General features: G+C 34.3%; 1 protein-coding gene across 2 annotated transcripts in view; it reads left to right on the forward strand.

Moving 5' to 3' along the window:
- The window catches only part of LOC105549080 (disintegrin and metalloproteinase domain-containing protein 18), a 164466-nt gene that overhangs the window by 48847 nt on the left and 90951 nt on the right, over positions 1 to 24668 (forward strand). Inside the window, exons 7-12 of one of the 2 annotated variants that reach the window (XM_011993448.1) lie at positions 5052 to 5117; positions 9958 to 10029; positions 10230 to 10396; positions 11134 to 11215; positions 18097 to 18233; positions 20332 to 20515. In XM_011993448.1, coding sequence (XP_011848838.1) covers positions 5052 to 5117; positions 9958 to 10029; positions 10230 to 10396; positions 11134 to 11215; positions 18097 to 18233; positions 20332 to 20515 — 708 coding nt within the window. The remainder of the gene's footprint in view (positions 1 to 5051; positions 5118 to 9957; positions 10030 to 10229; positions 10397 to 11133; positions 11216 to 18096; positions 18234 to 20331; positions 20516 to 24668) is intronic. The other variant, XM_011993457.1, reaches the window with a different exon arrangement.

The raw sequence follows: 24668 nt of genomic DNA on the forward strand, positions 1-24668 counted from the left end.
TCCAGTATTCCCAGCATCATTCATTGAATAGGGAGTCCTTTCCCCAATTTATGTTTTTGTTTGCTTTGTTGAAGATCAGTTGGTGGTATTTGGGTTTATTTCTGGGTTCTCTAGTATATTCCATTGGTCTGTGTGTCTACTTTTATACCAGTACAATGCTCTTTTGGTTACTAAAGCTTTGTAGTGTGGTTTGAAGCCAGGTCATGTAGTGTCTCCAGATATGTTATTTTGCTTAAGAGTGCTGATATGTTTCTGTATCCTCCCAAATCTCATGTGAAATTGTAATTCCCAGTGTTGAAGGTGGGGCCTGGTGGAAGGTGATTAGATCATGGGGGTGGTTTCTTATGGCTTAACACCATCCTCCTAGTACTGTTCTTGCGATAGAGTGCTCAGGAGATCTGGTTGTTTAAAAGTGTGTAGCACCTCCCCTGCTCTCTCTTTCTCCTGCTCTGTCCGTGTGAGACATGCCTGCTTTTCCTTTGCCTTCCACTATGATTGAAAGTTTTCTGAGTTTTCCCAGAAGCTGTCATGCTTCCTGTACAACTTGTGGAACCGTGAGCCAATTAAATCTCTTCTTTATAAATCACCCAGACTCAGGTATTCTTTTATAGCAGTGCAAGAATGGACCAATAAAATTGCTTTGGCTATTCAGACTCTTCTTTGGTTCTATGTGAATTTTAGGGTTTTTTTTTCTAATTCTGTGAAAACTGATTTTGGTATTTTGATAGGAGTTGCTTGAATATGTAGATTGCTTTTGGCAGTATGGTAATTTTCACAATGTGAATTCTTCCATCCATAAGCATGGGATGAATTTCCACTTGTTAGTGCTATCTAGGATTTCTTTACACAGTGTTCTGTAGTTCTCCTTGTAAAGATCTTTCACCTCCTTGGGTAGGTATATTCTTAATTATTTTATTTTATTTTTGCAGCTGTTGTAAAAGGAATTGAGATCTCAGTTTGATTCTCAGCTTGGTCATTGTTGGTGTACAGCCGTGCTACTAATTTGTGTACATTGATTTTGTAACCTGAGACTTCACATAATTCACTGGTCAAATGTAGGAGTCTTCTGGAGGAGGCTTTGAGGGTTTTTTAGGTATATGATTATAATATTGGCAAACAGAGTTAGCTTGACCTACTATTTTCCAATTTGGATTTCCTTTATTTATGTCTTTTGCCTGATTGCTCTTGCTAGGATTTCCAGCACTATGTTGAATAGAAGTAGTGACAGTATCCATCTTTGTCTTTTTCCAGTTTTCAGGGAATTCTTTCAGCATTTTACCCGTTCAGTATGATGCTCACTGTGGGTTTGTCGTATATAGTTTTTGTTATTTTGAGGTATGTTCCTTCTATGCCTAGTTTGTTGAATTTTTTTGTTATAAAGAGATGCTGGATTTTATTGAATGCTTTTTTCAGCATCATCTATTGAGATTATTATAATTGTTTTCCATTTTTATGCGGTGAATCACATTTATGGACATGCATATATTGATCCGTCCCTGCATCCCTGAGGTGAAACCTTCTGATCATGGGTGAATTATCTTTTTGATGTGTTACTGGATTCTATTTGCTAGTATTTTGTTGAGGATTTTTGCATCCGTGCTCTACATACTTTGCAATAGTTTCAGTAGGATTGGTATCAATTCTTGTTTGAATGTCTGGTAGAATTTGGTTGTGAATTCCTGTGGCCTTGGGCTTTTCTTTGGCAGGTTTTTAAAATTACTGAGTCAATCTCACTGATGGTTATTGGTCTAGTCAGGATTTCTATTTCATCTCGATTCAAGCTAGTAGGGTTGTGTGTTTCCAGGAATTTATCCATTTCTTCCAGATTTTTCTAGTTTGTGTGCATAGAAGTGTTCGTAGTAGTCTTGGATGATCTTTTGTATTTCTGTGATGTCAGGTGTAATACTTTCATTTTTATTTCTAAATCTTCTTTTAATCTTGTCTCTTCTTGGCTAATGGAGCCAATGGTCTATTAATTTTGTTCATCTTTTCAAAGAACCAAGTTTTCATTTCATTGATCATTTTAATATTTTTGTTTCAATGTCATTTAGACCTGCTCCGATCTTTGTTATTTCTTTCCTTCTGCTAGCTTTGGGTTTGGTTTGTTCTTATTTCTCTAGTTCCTTGAGGTTGAGATTAAATTGTCAATTTGTGGTCTTTCAGACTTTTTGATGTAGATATTTGGTGCTATAAACTTTCCTCTCAGCGCTGCATTTGCTGTATCCCAGAGGTTTTGATATTATTACCATTCATTTTGAAGAATTTTTAAATTTTCATCTTGAGTTTATTGCTAACCCCAAAATCATTCAGGATCAGATTAATTTTATTGTATTTCTGTAGTTTTGAGGGTTCCTTTTGGAGTTGATTTTTAGTTTTACTCCATCGTATCTGAAAAGATACTTGATATAATTTTGATTTTTAAAAAATTTATTGAGACTTATTTTGTGGCCCATCATATTATCTGTCTTGGAGAATGTTCTATGTGCTGATGAGAAGAATGTAGTTCTTGGGTAGAATGGTTTTTAAATATGTGTTAGGTCCATTTGTTCTAGAGTACAGTTTAAGTCCTGTGTTTCTCTGTTACCTTTCTGCCTTGAAATCTGTCTAGTGCTGTCAGTGGAGTGTTGAAGTCATCCATTATTATTGTGTTGCTGTCTATCTCTTTTCATAGGACAAGTAGTCATTGTTTTATGAATGTGGGAGCACCGAAGTTAGGTGCATATATATTTAGGATTGTAATATCTTCTTGTTGGATTGATTCTTTTATCATTATATAATGACATCTGTATTAGTTTGTGCTCACACTGCTGATGAAGACACACCCGAGACTGGGTAATTTGTAAAGGAAAAAGGTTTAATGGATTCACAGTTCCACATGGCTGGAGAGGCCTCACATCATGGCAGAAGATGAAGGAAGAACAAAGGGACATCTTTCATGTCAGCAGGCAAGAGAGCTTGGGCCAGGGAACTCCCATTTATGAAACCATCAGATCTCATGAGACTTATTCACTACAATGAGAACAGTATGGGGGCAACTGCACCCATGATTCAATTATTTCCACCTAACCCCACCTTTGACAGATGGGGGTTATTACAATATTTGGGTGGGGACACAGTCAAAGCATATCAACATCCTTTTGTCTTTTAAAACTGTTTTTGCTTAAAAGTCTATTTTACCTAAGAATAGCACCTCCTGCTTGCCTTTAGTTTCTATTTGTCTGGAATGTCTTTTCCACCCCTTTGCCTTGAGTCTATAAGAATCTTTACATGTTAGGTGAGTCTCTAGAAGAAACAGATGTTTGATTTGTGAATTTTTTTATCCATCCTGCCAATGTGTGTCTTCTAAGTGGTATATTTAGACCATTTACATTTGACATTAATATTGAGGTGTGAGACACTGCTCCAGTCATGCTGATTGTCACAAAGATGCTTTGTATTCTTCATTGTGTTATTGTTTTATAGGTCCTATGCATTGTATGGTTTCAAGAGGTCCTATTCTGGTGTGTATTGACATTTTGTTTTCAGAGGTACAACTCCTTTTAGCATTTCTTGTAGGGCTGATCTAGTAGTGACAAATTCGCTTAGTATTTGCTTGTTTGAAAAAGACTTTACTTCTCCTTCATTTATAAAACTTAGTTTTGCTGGCTACAAAATTCTTGGCAGAGTTATTCTTTATAAAAAGACTAAAGATGAATGTCACCCATTCTTGTTTGCAAGGTTGCTGCTGAGAAAATTAAACTTTTTAGTCATTAAGTATTGATTTTAATAATTCTATAATTTTGATTATTTTAGTGCACCCTTTTCTCACTCAACGTTATTTCAGTTTGAGCAGTAAGTTGTATTGTCATTCAATAGTATGATCACAAAAAGCACACCAATAACAGAAAGTTTAAAAGACAAAACTCACATATTTTAGAATATTGAAAAAAAATGAGAGTCCCCTTTTTTACAAAATTGTATATATACATGTATACACAAGGAGAGGATACATAAATAGATGGATAGATAAATAAACATATATGTCTTGATAGATGATAGACTGATAGATTTAGATGATGAATAGATAGTCTGATAGGTCCATTAGATAGATAGATAGATAGATAGATAGATAGATAGATAGATAGATAGATAGATAGATAAACAACAATAGATATATGAGATGAGGCATACTTTACTTTCCCATGGAAATATAAACCAACTTATTTAAATAGAGGCTCTATCCAGTCAGCTTATTCGTTTGCTTTTTTACTTATTTTAACTCGGACTATTCTATTGCAGATTCAACACCCTCTTTACTCTTGTATTTGGTGGCCAGTAAATATGCTTAGATGAAAGAAGAAATTTCTCTGAAGTTTCTGTGTGTAAGAAGGCACTTCAGTTTGTTAGAAATAAAGCTCATGTAAAATTATCAATAAAGTGTTCAATGAGGATGTAATAAGTGATGATTTATAGGAGATAATCATATGGGTACACAGGGAAGAACAGAATATAAAATATCAGAAATAATTCAATTGTTCCAGAGCATAGGCTTTGTGTGTCATTTGATGTAATGCAATAATTATTGATTGTGCTAAGATAATAACCTATAAATCATCAATTATTATTAATAGACAAATCACAGTATTTACCTGAATTTCAGTATAGACTATGTGTTCTCAAATATTTCCTATATCTCTATGAATGGACAATTTTCAGTATGCCACAGTTAGTGTTGCTTAGTCCTTCATAAGACAGTCAGTGAAAAATGTTCAAAGTGTAGATTTGTCAGCAGATGAAGACAGCAGAAGGTGTATCTTTATGTTTATGTTTTTTTCTCCTCATTCAGCATTAACAGAGACTAGACCCTTACATTACTTTAGCAGGTTCATTGTAAATATTTTAAGCTTGAAATATGTTTTGAAGTAGAATTTTCTACATTGGAATTAATTTTTATATTTAAGTCCTCATGAAAATTTTATATGCAATTTTTTGCTGTCTTTACATGCCATTTTTTTCTGTTAAATTCAATACATGTTAACATTTTATAAATCCGTGTTGTTGTTTCTTTCCAGAAAAAAAATCTTTCAAAACTATTACCCCAATATCTGGAAATATACATTATAGTGGAAAAAGCTTTGGTAAGTATGCTTTCAAGAGGTCTTTCAAAAAGGAACTAAGTATGCTTTCAAGAAAGAACTTTCCTTCTTGCCTTCCTGTCTTCTCTCTTTTCTCTCTTCCTCCTCTTTTCCCTTCCTCCATTGTCTCCCTATTTTATTCCTCTCCTCTCTTTTCCTCCCCTCCCCTCTGTCTTCCCTTTTCTTCCTCTACCCCTCCTTCATTCACTCTCTCCCTTTGTTCCCCTCCCTCCCTCCCTTCTTCTCCTTGTTATCAAGATTATCCTAGCCTCATCAAATAAGTTAACGAATTTTCTTCTTCTTATAGTCTCTTTGAGAATTTAGATGTTATGAGTATGACTCCTTCCACATATAGTTGAAAGAATTTACTCTGAAACCCTGTAGACCTTAAGTTTTCTTTGGGTAAATATTTTAAAGTACACATTAAATTTCTTTACATATGATATACATAGGGAAGTTTAGATGTTCTTTAAACTTGTTTTACTTTCTACAAGTTAGATTGCTATGGTTTGAATGTGTTCCCTTCATAATTCATGTATTAAAACGTAATGGCCAATGTTATGGCTTTAAGGAATGAGGCAATTCTGCCACGAAAGATTCTTCCCTCATGTATGGGATTAAGTCTCCTATAAAACAGACTTCATGCGGCATTCTGTAGCTTGCCTTTCTGCTTTCCTCCCTATGAGAACATAGCAAAAAGGTCCTCACCAGACCAGTTTGTGGTGCCTTGATCGCGGACTTCTCAGCCTTTAGGACTATGAACAATAAATTTGTGTTCTTTACAAACTACCCAATCTGTCATATTCTGTCATAGCAGCACAAATGGACCAACACAGAAGTTGGTATCAGGAGTAGGTGTTGCCATAGCAAGTGTCTAAAAATGTGGAAGTAATTTTGGTACCTGGCAATGGGTTGAAGCAGGAGCTGTTTTGAAGTAAATAATGGAAAAAGCTTGTATTACTGTGAATGGAGTATGAAGGGTGATTCTGATGAGTGCTCAGAGGAAGAGAAGGGATTTAGGGAAGTTGTGAATCTTTTTAGAGATCAGTGGTTATGAACAGTTTTTAGAAATTACTTAAGTGGTCATGAACAGAATGCTGGTAGAAATATGGACAGTAAAGGCTATTCTTACAAGAGCTCAGATGGAAGTGAAGTCCAAGGTACCGGAAACTGGGAGAAAGACCACTCTTGTTATAAAGTGGCCAATCACTTGGCTGAGTTAAGCCCATGCCGTTGAACTTTATGGAAGATAGAACTTAAGAATGATGAACTCAGGTATTTGGCAAAAGAAATCTAAGCAGCAAGGTGTTCAGGATGCTGCATGACTTTTTCTACTTATTTATAGTAAAATTTGAGACAAGATAAATGGTTTAAATATAGATTTTATAATTAAAAGGGAAGAAGAATGTAAAAATTTGAAAAACTCGCAGCCTGGCCCTGTAAAAACAAACAAACAACAAAAAACAAACAAACAACAACAAAAAAAACGGTGGAGGCAGGAGTGGGGGTGGGGTAAGTATGTATGGTAGAATAGCAAGAGTGTGTCAAGTGACCTTTAAAGAAAATTGGTGTGGATAGAGGAAGTCAGCTGCTATTTATCAACACAAGAGGAGAATAACCCCAAAGACATTTTGGAGATCTTCAAGGCTGCCTTCCTATTACAAACCCAGAGTGCTAGGGATTTGTAAGCAAGACAAGTTAAAGAGGGAAGCCAGAATGCTTATAGGACCTTGAGACTTACACACCAGGGCCACCTCAGGTCTAAGATCCTTGCATCACAGCCAGGCACTTCTCTGCTGCCCTGGCTGTAGCTCAGCTGGGCCCAGGTGCATCTCAGACTGTGACTTCAAAGGGTGCAGACTGTGAACCTTGGCTGTGTCCACCTGGTGCTAACTCTCCAGGCTCACAGAGTGCAAGAGCTGTGGTGGCATGGCTACCTCCACCTCTATTTCAAAGGATGCCTCAGAGAGATCCCACTAAGGCAATGTCTAGCAGAGACATAGGTGCTGGACCACCCACAACACCGCAGAACTATAGAGCCACCAGGAAGGAACGACAGCCTGGGAAAGCGGCATGCATGCGTTTTCAATGTGTGAGAGCTGAAGCATGGGCTGCACACAGCAAAGCCTTTGGGGCTCAAATCCCACCCCGGTGTGTCTCATGGGTGGGTCATGGAGTCAAAGAAGATCATTTGCAGGCCCTAAAATTTAATATTGTTTGCTCTGTTGGGTTTTGCATTGGTTTGGGACCTGTTGTTCCCTTCTTCTTGACTCTTTTTTTCCTTCCTGAAATGGGAATGTCTGTCCTATGCCTGTCCCACAATTGTATCTTGGAAGCATATAACTTGTTCGATTTCATAGACTCACAGCTGGAAATTAATTTGCCTCAGGATAAATCTTGCCTTGAGTCTTACTCATATAATGTTTAGGTGAGATTTTGAAATTAGACTTAAAAGCTGATGATAGAACAAGTTAGGATTTTTTAGGACTATTTGGATGGCATGAAGGTATTTTGTACGTGAGAATGACATGAATTTTGGGAAACTAGGGATGGAATGTTAGGGTTTGAATGTGTTCCTTCCAAAATTCAGGTATTAAAACTTAATGGCTAAGGTGATGGTATTAAGGAATGGGACCATTTAGAGGTGATTAGTGCATGAGGAACTTCTTCCCTTGTGGATGAGATTAAGGCCCTTATAAAAGTACTGTGTAGCTTGCTCTTCTGCCTTCTGCCATGTGAGGCTGTTGCAAGAAGGCCCTCACCAGGCCAGATGCTAGCAACTTGTTCTTGGACTTCTCCACTCCCAGAAATGTGAGGAAATAGATTTCTCTTTTTTATAATACCCAGTGTGTGTTATTCTTTTTAGCAGGCAGATGGACTAAGGCATAGGTTTTCAAGTAATTTTTTAAATGATCTAAATTATCAAATTTCTTAGAATGAATTTGTAACACATTCTTTTTATCTTTTAGAAATTGGTATATTTGTAGTATCAGCATTTCTAATGTTCACCAGTGATATTGGTGGGATATCCCTCTTTGCTTTTTAGCTGCATTTTATTATTTTAAACTTATTATTTTGAAAGAACTTTAGACTTACATGAAAGTTAAGAAACAGTAAAGAGATTCTTTTCACAACTTCTCCTAAGTTAACCTCTTATATAATCATAATATCGTAATCAAAACTTAAAAGTTAATGTTTCTACATTATTGTCAACCATTATAAAAATTTTGACATTTTCCCCACAAATGTCTTTTTCCTAATTCAGTCCTCAATTATAAGATCCTACATTCCATTGAGTTGACATGTCTCTTTTTCTACTCCAATCCGTGGCATTACTATGATCTTTGTCTTTCATGTACCTTGGCACGATTGGAGAATACATGCCAGTTATTTTGTAGAAATGCTTCTCAGTTTGGACTTGCCTGAATTTTCTTGTGGCTACATTGATATCCATTTTATGTATGACGAGAATATCCAAAAAAGACCTTTTCTTGTTAAGCTGTTGTTAAAGTAGTGTTGGTTTCATAAAACAAATTACAATGTCTGCCCTTTTCCTACATTCTGAATGAATGATTTTTGTACAAATGCCTTTACTTATTCTTTACTTATCACTTAAATATCTGTAACCATTAACTTTTTTTTTAGAGAGATTGAGAGAGAGACAGGGCCTCACTCTGCCATGCAGCGTGGAGTGCAGTGACAAAATCATAGCTCACCGCAATCTCGAACTCCTGGCCTCAATCAATCCTCCTGCCTCATCCTTCCACGTAGCTGGGACTATAGGCATGCACCACAATGCCTGGATAATTTTAAAAAAATTTTTATAGAGACGATGTCTCACCATGTTGTCCACGCCTCAGTCTCCCAAAGAGCTGGGTTTATAGACATGAGCCACTGCACCTGCCCAACAATTAACCCTTACAGTCCTCTCAACCTGATATTTCTTTATGGGAAGGTTTAAAGTTACAGAATCCACTTTAATAGTTATATTATTATGTATTGTTTGAACTTTACCTTTGGCCATTTTGGCAAATGCCATTTTAAGTAATATTTTCAAATTTATGAAAATGTAGTAAGTTTTTGACATCAGTATTTTCATACTTTATTATCATCCTTTGATATTGTAATCTTCTTTCATTCCTGATATTGGCAATTTATATCTTCTCTCTAACCTTTTATTCTTTTTAAAAGTATATATGTTTAAGATGTATACATCACGTTTTTGTATACATAGTGTTACATTTTTGTGGTAAAAGTACCTAAAATCTACTCTCTTAGCAAATTTTCAGTATATAAAGCAATATTGTTAACTGTAGTTCTCACATTGTACATTAAGTCTCTAGATTTATTTATTCTACATAATCCACACTTTGTATCCTATGAATGCCATTTCCACATTTCTTCCCACACTCTGCCCTCTGCCTGTTGATAACCACCTTTTCACTTTGTTTCTATGTATTTGAATATATTTGTTTTGTCTTGTTTAGATGCCACATGTAAGTGAGATCATGTAGATTTTCTTTTCTGTATATGGCTTATTTCACTTAGCATAATGTCCTCCAGATTCATCCATGTTTTCACAAATGACAGGACCATTTTCAACGCTTAATAATATTTCTGGGTGTGTGTGTATTATATATATATATGTATATACATAATATATAATCCATAGAAACTTAAGTCCCTTATATAAAGTAGCGTAGAATTTGCTCAAATCTACACACATTCTCCCATGTACTTTAAAACAGCTCTAGATTACTTATAATACCTAATACAATGCCTAAATATTTCATTCACATGACTCAAAATAATACTTTTATGAAAAATAAAATTTCTTTTTCAGTATGATTATATGGGATCTGAAATGATGGCTGTAACACAAAAAATTGTCCAGGTTATTGGGCTTGTCAACACTGTAAGTTTTTACTTTTTCACATTTCCATTTTCATGAAAGTTTCTTTAATATAATTTGGGTTCTATCTTGGCCAATGAATAACTTAAATACTTTTTGTTAGTTTAGTACTCAAAATACTGGAACATTTTCTTTATTTTTTAGTGTATCTTCTAAATGTAATAACTTATTACTTTAAAAATGTATAATAAATTTATTTTTAGATGTTTACCCAGTTCAAATTGACTGTTATACTGTCTTCCTTGGAACTGTGGTCAAATGAAAACCAGATTTCCACCAGTGGGGATGCTGATGATATATTACAAAGATTTTTGGCGTGGAAACGGGACTATCTCATCCTACGGCCCCATGACATAGCATACTTACTTGTGTAAGCACAATGTTCTACATTAATAAAGATATCTGCATAAATAATTACTTTAAATTGGTAATTTAGTGAATTTATTGTGTTCGTCAACTTTTCATAAGCCCCTTTGAAAGTGTTTAAAAATTAGTAGCCTTTGCCATGGAGGTACTGGTGTACTTAAAGATATAATAAAAGTAACAATAATCAATTTTGTATTAGAATAGTTTGGAGTATAAGTATTATTTCAAAAACCTGCATTTCATGAACTTACGATATTGACTTTACTACAGAAAACATATAATCCTTAGTTTATGAATGATGTAAAAATGGAGACTATTCAGTTAAAATTATCCATGATAAATTAATACATTTCATGTCTACTTTTTACTAGGAGGGATTTGGGTTTTTTCTTTTAACTATTTAATATGTTAAAATGCTTATCTTTAGGAGTGGTAAGATTGCCTCTTCCACAAATTAAAAATTATTTTCTCTTTAACTTTTGGAAACCAAATGAAGTTAAATTTGAGCTAATAAAATTATATCCATTTTAGGAGATGCAAAAGGAAATTACATTGGTGTTAAAGTGAATTGGTTAAAGTCAATGATTTTAGTATTTTGTATAGTTTACTAGATATTACCTAGTTTGAAGCTTTATATATTTGCAAAGTCATTTTTAAAATTTTATGTAAAGAAGGTTTAATTTAATAAATAAGTTTACAAATTGTTTTGCCTATGTTAATAAAAAAATTATAATAATGTAGTTACAGGAAACATCCTAAATATGTGGGAGCAACATTTCCAGGCACCATATGCAATGAAAGCTATGACGCAGGTATTGCTATGGTACGTAATTTTTATTCTTTGTTACATCACTATTTTTAAGCTGTATATTATATTTTATAAGTATTAATTTAAGTAAACTGTATAATCACTTGATCTTTTCTGAATATGTATATTCATTATTATTTTGTTGGGACAAAATTAATAGAATCTCAGAAAGTTTATTTATTTATAAAGTTCAAACACAAAGAATATTATGTGAACAAACCTTAGTGTAACCACTCACCAACTGGTCATAATGGACACAAATATTTGCTTTAGGTTTTTAAATAAATAAAGCATTAGAGCAATGTTAAAGCCTCCTGCATATTTCCTCCAAGTTCAATAAATAGCAAAAATCATGAATTTGTGCTTGCAATTTTACACATACTTTATGCTATTATAATAAATATATGTATGCGTAAACGATATATATTAGTTTGGGATATTGAAAATTTGTATATTGATAAAAATATTTCCTGCATAATCTACAACCCCTAAATCATCTTTCTCAATTAAAAAATTTCATCTTTGTAACCATATAACTCCATGTTAATTTCTTTTTAAAGAAAAGTTTTATTGAAGTACAAAATATAGCATATAGATAAAATTCCACAAGTCAAAGTATATAGCACAACTAATTTTTATCAAGTTTATACATAGGTGTAAACACTACAAAGATCAAGAAATAAGATATTATCAACACTTCAGAAGGTGCTTGTGAATCACGCGTCCTCCCACCTACTATTTGTACCAAAGGAAACCACAATCCCATTGCCCTTGTTTAATTTTACTTCTTTTTGAAGTTTATGTAAGCAGAACAGTGTGTATTCTTGTCTGCTCTATTTTGCTCAGTATTATGCCTGTAACAATCATTTATGTTTTTATGGGTAGGAATAGTTTATTTATTCTTTTACTATGTATTTCTAAAAAATATGCCCTCACTATTCAAATGTGAGTATTATCTATTGACTTCCTATTATTGAAGTTAGAATGTAACATCCCAATAGTTCATCATATCCGTATTTTGACTCCTTTACTTCCCATCTGTAATTATATACTTCATTTGAATTGTGTCTTATTCCCTAATGAGCCAAGTAATGAACTAAGATTAAATTGCCTTTATTGTGTGCCTTTTCGTTCTTCCTAAATTTAATAAGTGCATTACACTGATTTGCACAACAATTGCTTAATAAAATTATACATTGCTTCTAGTTTTCTCCTTGTTTCAGAAATTTCTTTTTCCTTTCTTGGAGACATTCTGGAGAAATTGTCTGTTTTACCAATCTGTATTAGACTTGATGCATAGACAGGGTTTGAGAATTTTCAATCTGGTTTCCTTTGTATTGTATGTATCCCTCTTTCATATTTTGCTCATTTTGGTAGAAATGAGCTCCTATAATTTACTGACAAAGAAAAATGGGAAGTAAATTGTGTGAAAGTTGTATGATAGAAAAAATTTTAATTTTTTTAAATTCCAACTTTTAAATTCAAGGGTACATGTACAGGATGTGCAGGTTTGTTACCTAGTTAAAAGTGTGCTATGCTGGTTAGCTGCACATATCATTCCATCACCTAGGTATTAAGCCCAGCATCCTTTAGCTGTTCTTCCTGATCCTTTCCCACCTCCCACTCCTCCAACCTCCAACAGGCTCCAGTGTGTGCTGTTCCCCCCATGTGTCCATGTGTTCTCATTATTCAGCTCCCACTTGTAAGTGAGAATATGTGGTATTTGATTTTTTGTTCCTGCCTTAGTTTGCTGAGGATAATGGCTTCCAGCTTCATCCATGTCCCTGCAAAGGACATAATCTCATTTCTTTTATGGCTGCATAGTATTACGTGATGTATATGTACCACATTTTCTTTATCCAGTCTATCTTGATGGCCATTTAGGTTGATTCTATGTCTTTGCTATTGTGACTAGTGCTGCATAAACAAATGTGTGCATGTGTCTTTATTACAGAATGATTTATATTCCTTCGGGTATATAGTCAGTAGTGGGATTCATGAGTCAAATGGTATTTCTGCCTCTATGTCGCTGAGGAATTGCCACACTGTCTTCCACAATAGTTGAACTAATTTACACTCCCATGAACAGTGTAAAAGCATTCCTTTTTCTTCATAACCTCGGCAGCATCTGTTGTTTATTGACTTTTTAATAATAGCCATTCTGACTGATGTAAGATGCTATATCATTGTGGTTTCAATTTACAGTTCTCTAATGACCAGTGATGTTGAGCCTTTTTTCATGTTTGTTGGCCACATATATTTTTTTATGAGGAATGTCTGTTCTTGTCCTTTGTCCACTTTATAATGTTTTTTTTTTTTCTTGTAAATTTGTTTGTTCCTTGTAGATGCTGGATAGTAGACCTTTGTCAGATGAGTAGATTGCAAAAATTTTCTCCCATTCTGTAGGTTGTCTGTTTACTCTCTTGATCATTTTTTTTGCTGTGCAAAAGTTACTTAGCTTAATTAGATCCCATTTTTCAATTTTGTTGCAATTGCTTTTGGCATCTTTTTCATGAAATCATTGCCCATGCCTATGTCCTGAATGGTACTGCGTAGCTTCTCTTTCAGGCTTTTTTAGGTTTTTTTTTGAGTTAATTTTTGTATATGGTGTAAGGAAGGGGTCCAGTTTCATTCTTCTGCATATGGCTAGCCAGTTCTCCCAGCACCATTTATTAAATAGGCAATCCTTTTCCCATTGCTTGTTTTTGTTAGATCAGATGGTTGTAGGTGTGTGGTCTTGTTTCTGGGTTCTCTACTTTGTTCTATTGGTCTGTGTGTCTGTTCTTGTACTAGTACCATGCTGTTTTGGTTACTGTAGCTTTGTTATATATTTTGTTGTACAGATTATTTCAACACCCAGGTATTAAGCCTAGTACCCATTAGTTATTCTTTCTGATCCTCTACCTCCTCCTACCCTCCATCCTCTGATAGGCTTCAGTGTGTGTTGTCCCATGTGTCTAGGTGTCCATGTGTTCTAGGTGTCCATGTGTTCTCATAATTCTGGGTGTCCACATGTTCTCATCATTTAGTTCCCACTTATAAGTGAGAACATGTGGTATTTGGTTTTCTGTTCCTGTGTTAGTTTGCTAAGGATAGTGACCTCCAGCTCCATCCATGTCCTTGCAGAGGACATAATCTCATTCCTTTTTATGGCTGCATAGTATTTAGAATGATTTATATTCCTTTGGGTATATACCCAGTAATGAAATTGCTGGGTCTAATGGTATTTCTGTCTTTGGGTCTTTGAGGAAACACCACATTGTTTTCCACAATGGCTGAACTAATTTACACTCCCACCAACAGTGTATAAGTGTTCCTCTTTCTCCACAACCTTGCCAGCATCTGCTATTTTTTTACTTTTTAGTAATAGCCACTCTTACTAGTGTGAGATGGTGTCTCACTGTGATTTTGATTTGCATTTCTCTAATGATCAGTGATGTTGAGCTTTTTCTCTTATGATTGTTGGTCACATGTATTTCTTCTTTTGAAAAATGCCTGTTCATGTCCTTTGCCCAATTTTTATGGAGTTGTTAGTTTTTGTCTTCTAGTAAATTTCCTTAAGTTCCCTACAGATGCTAGATATTAAACCTTTGTCAGATGCATAGTTGGCAAACATGTTCTCCCATTCTGTAGATTGTTTACTCTATTGAGAGTTTCTTATGCTGTGCAGAGTAAGAAACTTTAGTTTGTTCATTCTTCTGCATATGGCTAGCCAGTTCTCCCAGCACCATTTATTAAATAGGCAATCCTTTTCCTGTTAATCCATTCCTAGTTAATGAATGAAACTTTAGTTTAATTAGATCTCATTTGTCAATTTTTGGTTTTGTTGCAATTGCTGTGGCATCTTCATAATGAAATCTTTGCCCCTGCCTATGTCCTGAATGGTACTGCCTAGTACCATTCTGTCTTCCAGGGATTTTATAGTTTTGGGTTTTACATTTAAGTCCTTAATCCATCTTGAGTTAATTTTTGTATATGGTGTAAGGAAGGGGCCCTGTTTCATTCTTCTGCTTATGTCTAGTTAGTTATCTCAGCACCATTTATTAAATAGAGAATTCTTTCCCTTTTGCTTGTTTTTGTTAGGTTTGTTGAAGGTCAGATAGTTGTAGGCCTGTAGTATTTCTGGGATCTCTGTTCTGTTCTGTTCATCTAGATGTCTGTTTTTCTATCAGTACCATGCTGTTTTGGTTACTGTAGCCCTGTAGTATAGTTTGAAGTCAGGTAGCAACCATTATGCCTTCAGCTTTGTTTTTTTTGTTGTTTTTGATTTTTGTTTGTTTGTTCTTTTCTTACAATTGCCTTTCTATTCAGTCCTTTTATGGTTCCATATGAATTTTAAGATACTTTTCTCTAGTTCTGTGAGGAACATAAATGGTAGTTTAACAGAAATAGTACTGTATCTATAAACTGCTTTGGGCAGCGTGACTGTTTTAACAATATTGATTCTTTCTGTCCATGAGCATGGGATGTTTTTCCATTTGTTTTTATCATCTCTGATTTCTTTGAACAGTGGTTTGTGGTTCTCCTTGTAGAGATCTTTCACTTCCCTAGTCAGCTGTATCCTAGGTTATTTTTTTCTTTTCATAACAGTTGTGAATGTGAGTCCATTTATGACTTGACTCTTGACTTGGCTGTTATTGGTATATAGGAATACCAGTGATTTTTGCATATGCTTTTGTATTCTAAGACTTTGCTGAAATTGTTTATCAGTTTAAGAAGCATTTGGGATGAGATGGTGGGGTTTCTAGAGATAGTATCATGTTATCTGCAAACAGGGATAGTTTGACTTCCTCTTTGGATGCCTTCTTTCTCTTGCCTGATTGCCGTACTAGAACTTTCAATAGTATGTTGAATAGGAGTGGTGAGAGAGGGCATCCTTATCTAGTGCCACTTTTAAGGAGATATTCTTCCTGTTTACTCTTTTGCACTGTTCTGATGACAATTTTGCTGTAATTCTTACCTTTTCCTCACTATGTAATGTGTCTTCCCCATTCCTGGGCACTTTTAAGATATATTACTTTGGGTTATGATATATTAGGGGATCTGTATTAGATTTCCAGGGCTGCCATAACAAAATACTGCAAACTGAGCACTTAATCAACAGAAATGTATTGCTTCACAGTTCTGGATAAAATGGAATTCTGAAATCAATATGAACAAAGTGGCTTCTCTTAAGGACTGTGGAAAACAATCTCTTCTCTGCCTTTGCCCTAGCTTCTGGTGGTTTGCCAGAAGTCTTTGGCATTTCTTGACTTATGGATGCATTACCCCAATATTTGCCTTTCTGTTCACATGAAGTTCTTCCTGTGTCTCTGTCACAGTATCTAAATATCTTCTTTTTATAAGAGCACCATTTATACTGGAAGTACAAGACCATATTTCCCTCTCTGACCTGGTATCAAAAGTCTAGCTTTTGGTTTTTATATTTTGCCCCAAAACATGATGGTCAGCCTAGATATCATTCCTCATATTCTGTTCTGGCTTTAACTTCTTTCAAATTCTGACGCTGTAACTTTTAAACATATTTATTACAGGATAATAGGAAGGGATACTTATTAGTTTATTTTTTCATCTGCCAATTCTATGTTTTCAGTCACATACAAACAAACATGTAAACAATTTTTTTTCTTTTATTTGTGCATTACACAAATGTTCTAGTTACACATTTAAATTGATACAGAAAAATTAGACATGTTCTCAGATTTTTGTTTGTAATGCTTAAAGAGTTAAGAAATATATTATGATTTAAATAAATATCAAAGATAAATAATATGAAAAACACTTCGAGTCCACACCGTTAGCAAGCATTTTTAAATATCTTCTCACTTCAAATTTATTTTTTGTTTTTTTTGGTCTTTGAGACAGGGTCTCACTCTGTAGCCCAGGCTGGCATACAGTGGTGCAGTCAGCTCACTGCAACCCCAAACTCCTGGGCTCAGGTCATTCTCTTGCCTTCTCCCGAATAACTGGGACTGCAAGTGTGCATCACCTTGCCGGCTATTTTACATTTTTTTTTTTTTTTTTTTTTTGTAGAGACGGAGTCTCACTATGTTGCCCAGGCTGGTCTTGAATTCCTGGCCTCGAGCAATCCTCCTGCCTTGGCTTCCCAAAATGCTGGGATTACACGCCTAAGCCACTGCCCCAGCCCAAATTTCTTCACTGTGATTGTGTCTGAATCTCTGGCTTCTGACCTGTCATTTCTTCACTTTAATCATTATACATAACTTTCAGGTAGGTCCCCATTCAAGCCCCCTATACATATACATAATGTTGGGTCATTTCCCATACTTTATATCTCAGCCTAAATATAAATTTCACAAAGATTTTCTAAACTACCATAGTTAACTGCCTTATTTTATACCCCTCCATAAAATTTTCTACTGTAGTACTTTATTTACTTAAAAGCATGTGTAACAGTCTATTTTTATATAGAAAGTTTATTGCAGATAACTGTTAATTGTCTCTTTCTATAATATAAGCTATAGATGTGAACAAAGTCCTTTTCTTTCATACATGCCATTATATTCCTACCATCTATCATAATGCCTGACACATGAGTACTCTGAATTGATACCTATTCATTGGATGAACTGATATAATGAGAAAGTGGAATAAATGTGTTTTATTGTATCAGAAATACCACCTGTTCAAAGCTCTAGAATTTTGGCATGCAAAATTTAAAATCAGAGACTATCATAGTTTGATTACTTGTTTCATGCTTCTTAATCAGTAAATTATGGCAGATAAATAAATGGCATACCAAAATAATTTTTGTGAAGTATGTGTGATGTAAAAAGTATTAAAATAGAAAATAAGATAGGAGTAAAAATATTTCAAGTTATTACTTGCTTTTGTTTTCACACATAATAGTTTTCTCTTTAATGTCTTTATTTTAGTATCCAGATGCAATAGATTTGGAGGGATTTTCGGTTATTATAGCTCAACTGCTTGGCCTTAAGGTAGGATTAACATATGATGACATCACTCAGTGTTTCTGTCTGAGAGCTACATGCATCATGAATCATGAAGCAGTGTAAGATGTTTTCTTAATTAATTTCACTTATATTTTTATAAGGTTGTTTCCAAAATGTGATGAAGTTTTTAAACTTTTATATTCCACACCACATCGATGGCTAGAAAGGTATATCATGCTTGAAAAGTTATCACACAAAAATTCTCTATACTTAGGGATATATACTATAGATTGATCTATATCTATGTCTGTGCACACACATACACATCACTGACATCGCATTCATATTCTTTCTTGTCATGCCCAACTTTTAAGCAGAGGTTTCAAAACTTGATTGCTTTGTACCCATCTTAAACAAAAGTCTTATTTTGTAAACAATACTTTTAATTTTCAGTTGGAAATTATATGGTCCAAGTAGAAGATATCTTCTGAGTCCCTATCTAGTTATCCCCTAATTTTGTGTGAAGAGATTTTAGTGCCCAGTATTTGTAGCTTTTTGCATGAGTGTCTTGCAAAGGTATGGTAATACTTATTCCTATTAAAACAAAGTATTTTAAAATAGTAGAGACAATTTGATTAAATAACATTATTCTGTGTAATATTTCTCTTACTTTTTCATAGTTGTTCCACAACAAATGGGTGTTAATACAAGCGAAAGCATTTCTTTTTGCTCTTAAACTTCCAACTCTGAAACTTTAGAAGTTATACATGGATTTCCTTGGAGGCTTAAAGGACTACCCAGAACCTCTGTCATCTCAGATTTTGCAGTTTAAGTATTTGCTATCTGAGACATGATTGTCTAACATAGTGCTATAGTGCCGTCTAATAAATGATTGTCTAACATGGTGCTGTCCAATAGAAATAAAATATGAGTCACATATGTGATTTTAAATTTTCTAGAAGCTTTAACAAGGTGAAATTAATTGCAGTAATATATTTTAATCATATATTTTATGTAACCCAGTAGATCCAAACTATTATCACTTTAACAAGTAGCCAAAATAAAAATTGTTAATTCGTTATGTTCCATTCTAGTGTAGATGTGTATTTGTGTTGGGTATGGATTGTGAGAGAAAGAACAGAGTCCAGGGTCACACCAATGTTATGAGCCTTAGCCACTGAAAGAATGGAGTAGTCAGCAACTGAGAACAGACATGGTTGTGATAAGTAGTTCAATACCACATACGGTATATTTGAAATGTCTGTTGTACATCTATTAGACATTTCTCCTAGACATACTAGTGGAAATATACCTATGAACATGTAAATAAAGATCTCCCCAGGACTTAAATTTTAGTGTGAAATTTAGGTAATATGAGATGAAATTTTGAAAATTAAAACTAATGAAACATTTTTACATAATGCAAAAGTGCTATATAGAAAAATATTGAAAGTGGAAGGAGAATGAAGAAGGGGGCACAATTTAAGATAGTGTTGTCAAGAAAGATCTCTCTGGGAGGTAACACTTCAGCAGACATCTGACTGAAATGAAGGAAGAAAGCTTGAACTGTATAACAGAAGAGAACACTATGTAGAGGGAACAATAGATAGATGGTTAGATACAGAGATATGTAAATGCATAGATACATGGATACATGGATTTAACCACCATACCTTATCGCATTACTTTGATGAGAAAATACGTTTTTTGTTTGCTTGTTTGTTTGTTTGTTTGTTTTGAGACAGAGTCTCGCTCTGTGGTTCTGGAGTGCAGTGGCACGATCTCAGCTCACTGCAAGCTCCACCTCCCTGGTTCACGCCATTCTCCTGCCTCAGCCTCCCGAGTAGCTGGGGCTACAGGCGCCCGCCACTACGCCTGGCTAATTTTTTGCATTTTTAGTAGAGACGGGGTTTCACCGTGTTAGCCAGGATGGTCTCGATCTCCTGACTTCGTGATCCGCCTGCCTTGGCCTCCCAAAGTGCTGGGATTACAGGCGTGAGCCACTGTGCCCCGCTGAAAATAGGTTTTCAATGCAGTTTTTAAAGAGAATGTTAAAGATAAGCAGTATTAAAATTGAATTATGATTGGTTTAATCTCTGCTAAGGTATAGATTTGGGGGTGGCCATCTTGTGATTTATATGATTATGTATGGAGTGTTGTTTAGATGTGGTTTTATTAGCAAGATTTATTTGCCTGAGGAATATTATTTTATTTTAGGAGTGCCAGAGGTATAAAGATTTTTAGCAACTGCAGCATGCATGACTATAGATACTCTGTTTCAAAATTTGAGGCTAAATGCCTTCAGAAGCTTTCAAATTTGCAACCATTACATCAAAATCAACCAGTGTGTGGTAATGGGATTTTGGAATCCAATGAAGAATGTGACTGTGGTAATAAAAAGGTGAGTAACAAAGATTGAAACGCGAGCACAGTTTTTATGTTTCTGATAAAACATAAGACATGTTTGTCATGGTATATATAATGATATATGCAACTATGCCATTAATTTATAACTGAAATATGAGAAAGAGGATGAGTTAAGATGTGTAAATCACATTCCCACACTTCTTAAATTGAGAAGGCAAGTCTGTCGTTAACACTAGGTTTGCATATCTGTTTCCAATCATGCCAGCAGATTGATGTTGAATATATTGGCTAAATAAGGTCCTTTTTATTATCCACATCTCAGTTCCTAACTCATTTGGCTTCATTCTCTATTTTCTCTACAAACTTCTACTAAATTTGGTTCAAATTTTGCCCTATCTCTTGTTCTTGCAAGAATTGCTAAACATTGTAATGAGGTTTTTAAATCTTTCTCAGGCATTCCTGCATTTGCAAATTTTTGAATGACCAAAATTTATTTATTCATTTAAAAATATATGTATACACCTGATTATAATTTCATCAATCAAATGTTCAACGAACATTATTTTTAACAGGTGAGATGACATACTTAATCCACTTTAATTATTGTCCCATAATATTTAACAATTTGTCTCTATTTCAATAAAGTTTCCTCATGATTTATCCCCCAACAGTTACATGAATTCCTCCTCCCTACATAAACAACTGTCACCACATTTTAACACACCGTTAAATTTTCTCAATTTCTCTTAAGTCATCCTATATTTCACAAGGTAAAGCCTATATGTAAGAGTCTGTGTGTGTCTATATATGTGTATATACACACACATATATCACACTTAAACGTATGTAGTACCCACATAGCACACACACATACATGTATATATATATACCAGTTTCCAATTATCTCATATTTTCCCATGCTATCTTAGTTTCCTGATAAGCTGTACTGTGCTCATCTTGCAGTCTGCTACCCCTAAATATGGTATCATTTACCTGCCAATAAATACTAGCTATTTTTTATGAAGCATAAAATAAAGCAATACAATCTGGGTCTAGGTCTTCACATTTTAGATTTCTACAACTATAGAATGTAGGCAGATTGACACTAAGAGCACATATAGCCAGTGTCCCATCAGTATTCCCTTTATATTTGCTGTTCCAGCAGTACTTTTGTTTCAAGTATCAGAGACTTTCTGCTGGAGTGTGCCTCCTGTTACCTCAGTGGTATGTGCATCCATTAGCACGGTGAGCTCAGTGTGCTTGGAAACAAATGATCAGCCATCAGATAATTATGATGGTCAGTCCCAGATTCCTTTCTCCTTGTGAGGGAATTCTCTGAGGCATTTTCTACATCAGAGCTCTTTAACTGTGGCCAGTTGGTTAAATCCAGCTGCTGCCTGCCTCTTCTTGTAAATGAAATTTTATTGAAATACAGCCATGCCCATGTGTTTGAATGTTGTCCATGGCTGCTTTTGTGCTATAATAGCAGAGGTAAATAGTTGCAACAGATACTATATGACAAGTAAGTCTGGAAAAACTATTTGATTTTTTACAAAAAAATGTTTGTTAATCGAAAGGGAATTTAGAGAGTAATTTGAACTATATGAAAGTTAAATGAAATGAAAACCAAGACATTTCAGAAAGATTCTATACAGAATCTGTGATAACACCCCTGACACCAGAGGCCCTGAAACACCGTTACAGTTATCACAGATTCTATATCCAGTCACTTTGAAAACCAATTGTAGACTTTTTGTAAAATAAATAAAGTTATACGTTTCTACTAACAGCAGTGAAGAAAAAATTTCTTATACAAGACTAAGAAAAGGTATCAAACTCAGAAAAGAAGTTAAATTGTCTCTGCAGATGACTTGATCATATTTATAGAAAACCCTAGTGTCCAACAAAAAATTAGAACTAATAAATACAGTAAAGTTGCAGGATACAAAATCAATATACAAAAATCAGTAGCTCTTCCTACACTAACAACAAACTGTATGAAAAAGAAATCAAGAACACAGTCTCATTTACAATATCTACAAAAAATAAATACTTGGGAATAAATTTAACCAGGGAGATGAAAGATCAGTATACTGAAAACTATAAAGCATTGTTGCAGGAATGAAAGGAAACAGATAAATGGAAAGATAAACCATGTTCAAGAACTGGAAACGTTAATATTGTTAAAATATCTATAGCGGTTAAAGTGATCTACAGATTCAATGTAATCTCTATCAAAGTTCCAGTAACATTTTGCACTAAAATAGAAAAACAATTCTCAAATTCATAAGAAACCCCGTAAGACCTTAAAACCCAAGCAATTCTGAGTGAAAAGAGCAAAGTCGGAGGCATCACAATACCTGACTTCAAAATATCCTACAAAGCTGTAGTAATCAAAACAGCATGATAATGACATAAAAATACATAGACCAATGAAACAGAGTATAGAGCTCCAAAATAAATGGACACATTTATAGTCAATTGATTTGTGACAATAAAGGATGTCTATTAACTATCCAGTTTACTAACTGTATATTCACATGTAGAAGAATAAAATTAGACCCTTGTCTCACAAAATATAAAAAACCAATGCAAAGCAGACTAAAGATTTAAAACTAAGACCTGAAACTATAAAATTATTAGAAGAAAATATAGGAAAAAGCTCCACAACATTGGATTTGGCAATGATTCATAAATATGGCACCAAAACACAGACAACAAAAACAAAAATAGAGAAATGGAACTACATCTAACTAAAAAGCTTCTACACAACAAAGAAAACAGTCAACAGATTAAAGGGAGAACTTAAGGAATTGGAGGAAATATTTGCAAACTATACATCTAATAACAGATTAATATAAAAATACATAAGGAACCTCAACCACTCAATAGCAGGAAAACAATCCAGTTAAAAATGGGCAAAGGACCTCAATAGACATTTCTCAAAATAAGACATACAAATGGATGAAAGGTATATGAAAATATGCTCAAAATCACTAGTAATCTGAGTAATTCAAATTAAAATCAGAAAGAGATATTACCTCACATCTGTCAGAATACTATCATCAAAATAGATGACTGATAACAGATGTTGGTAAGGGTGTGGAGTAAAGGAAACCCTTGCATGCTATGAGGGAAATATAAATTAGTACAGCCATTACAAAAACAGTACGGAGATTCATAAAAAAATTAAAACTTCATATAATCCAGTGATCCCATTACGGGGTATATATTCAAAGGAAATAATAGCAGTATGTTGAAGAGATGTCTGCACTCCCATTTTAATTTCAGCCTCATCTACAATAGCCAAGGAATGAACCTAAGTGTCTGTCAGTGAATAAATGGATTAAAAATCTGGTAGAGATACACAATGGAATACTACTCAGCCTTTTTTAAAAGAAGAAAATCCTGCAGTTGGTGACAACATGGATAAAACTGGAGGACATATGTTAAGTGAAATAAGGCAGGCATAGAAAGACAAATACATCTTCTTCTCACTTATTGTGGAATTTAAAAACGTGAAACATATACCAGCCAGGAGTAGAATGGTGCTACCAGGGGCTGGGGGTGGGAAACTGGGGTGACGGTAGTCAAAGGATACAGAATTTAAATGAGGTGGGAGGCATAAGTTCATGGCGACTATGGTTAATAAAGATGGATTGTATACTTGAAAATTGCTAAGAAAGTAGATTTTAAGTGTTTTCACCACAAAATAATCACAAGTTTGTGTGGTAATGCATGGGTGTGTTAGCTTGGTTTAGCCATTTTAGAATGTATACATGTATCAAAACATTGTGCTGTATATCATTAATATATAAATTTTTGTTTTTCATTTTTAAAAATGCATTTTTAAAAAAATCAACAATAATGGTCATTAAAGTTGAAATATAACTAAAGATCTTATACAGATATTAAAAAATGGTAAGATAATATCACACACATTATATAAGTAAACAACAATCAGATAAAATTGACAAATTATTCTAAAATTGTATTTATAAACACTAACATGAGTCTTAAAAAGTGAATAAATAGCCTTAAAGGAAGTCATATCTATATTTCACAACCTCTCATCAGAGAGAAGTTCATACCACATGACTCTACAAGTAATTATTTAAAAGTTAAGGAATTCAACTGATTTTAGACTTAGGAAAAAACCTAATATGCCCTAACTTCTTTGAGGATAA

Source organism: Mandrillus leucophaeus, unplaced genomic scaffold (assembly GCF_000951045.1).
Source record: "Mandrillus leucophaeus isolate KB7577 unplaced genomic scaffold, Mleu.le_1.0 Scaffold111, whole genome shotgun sequence".
Lineage (NCBI taxonomy): Eukaryota > Metazoa > Chordata > Mammalia > Primates > Cercopithecidae > Mandrillus > Mandrillus leucophaeus.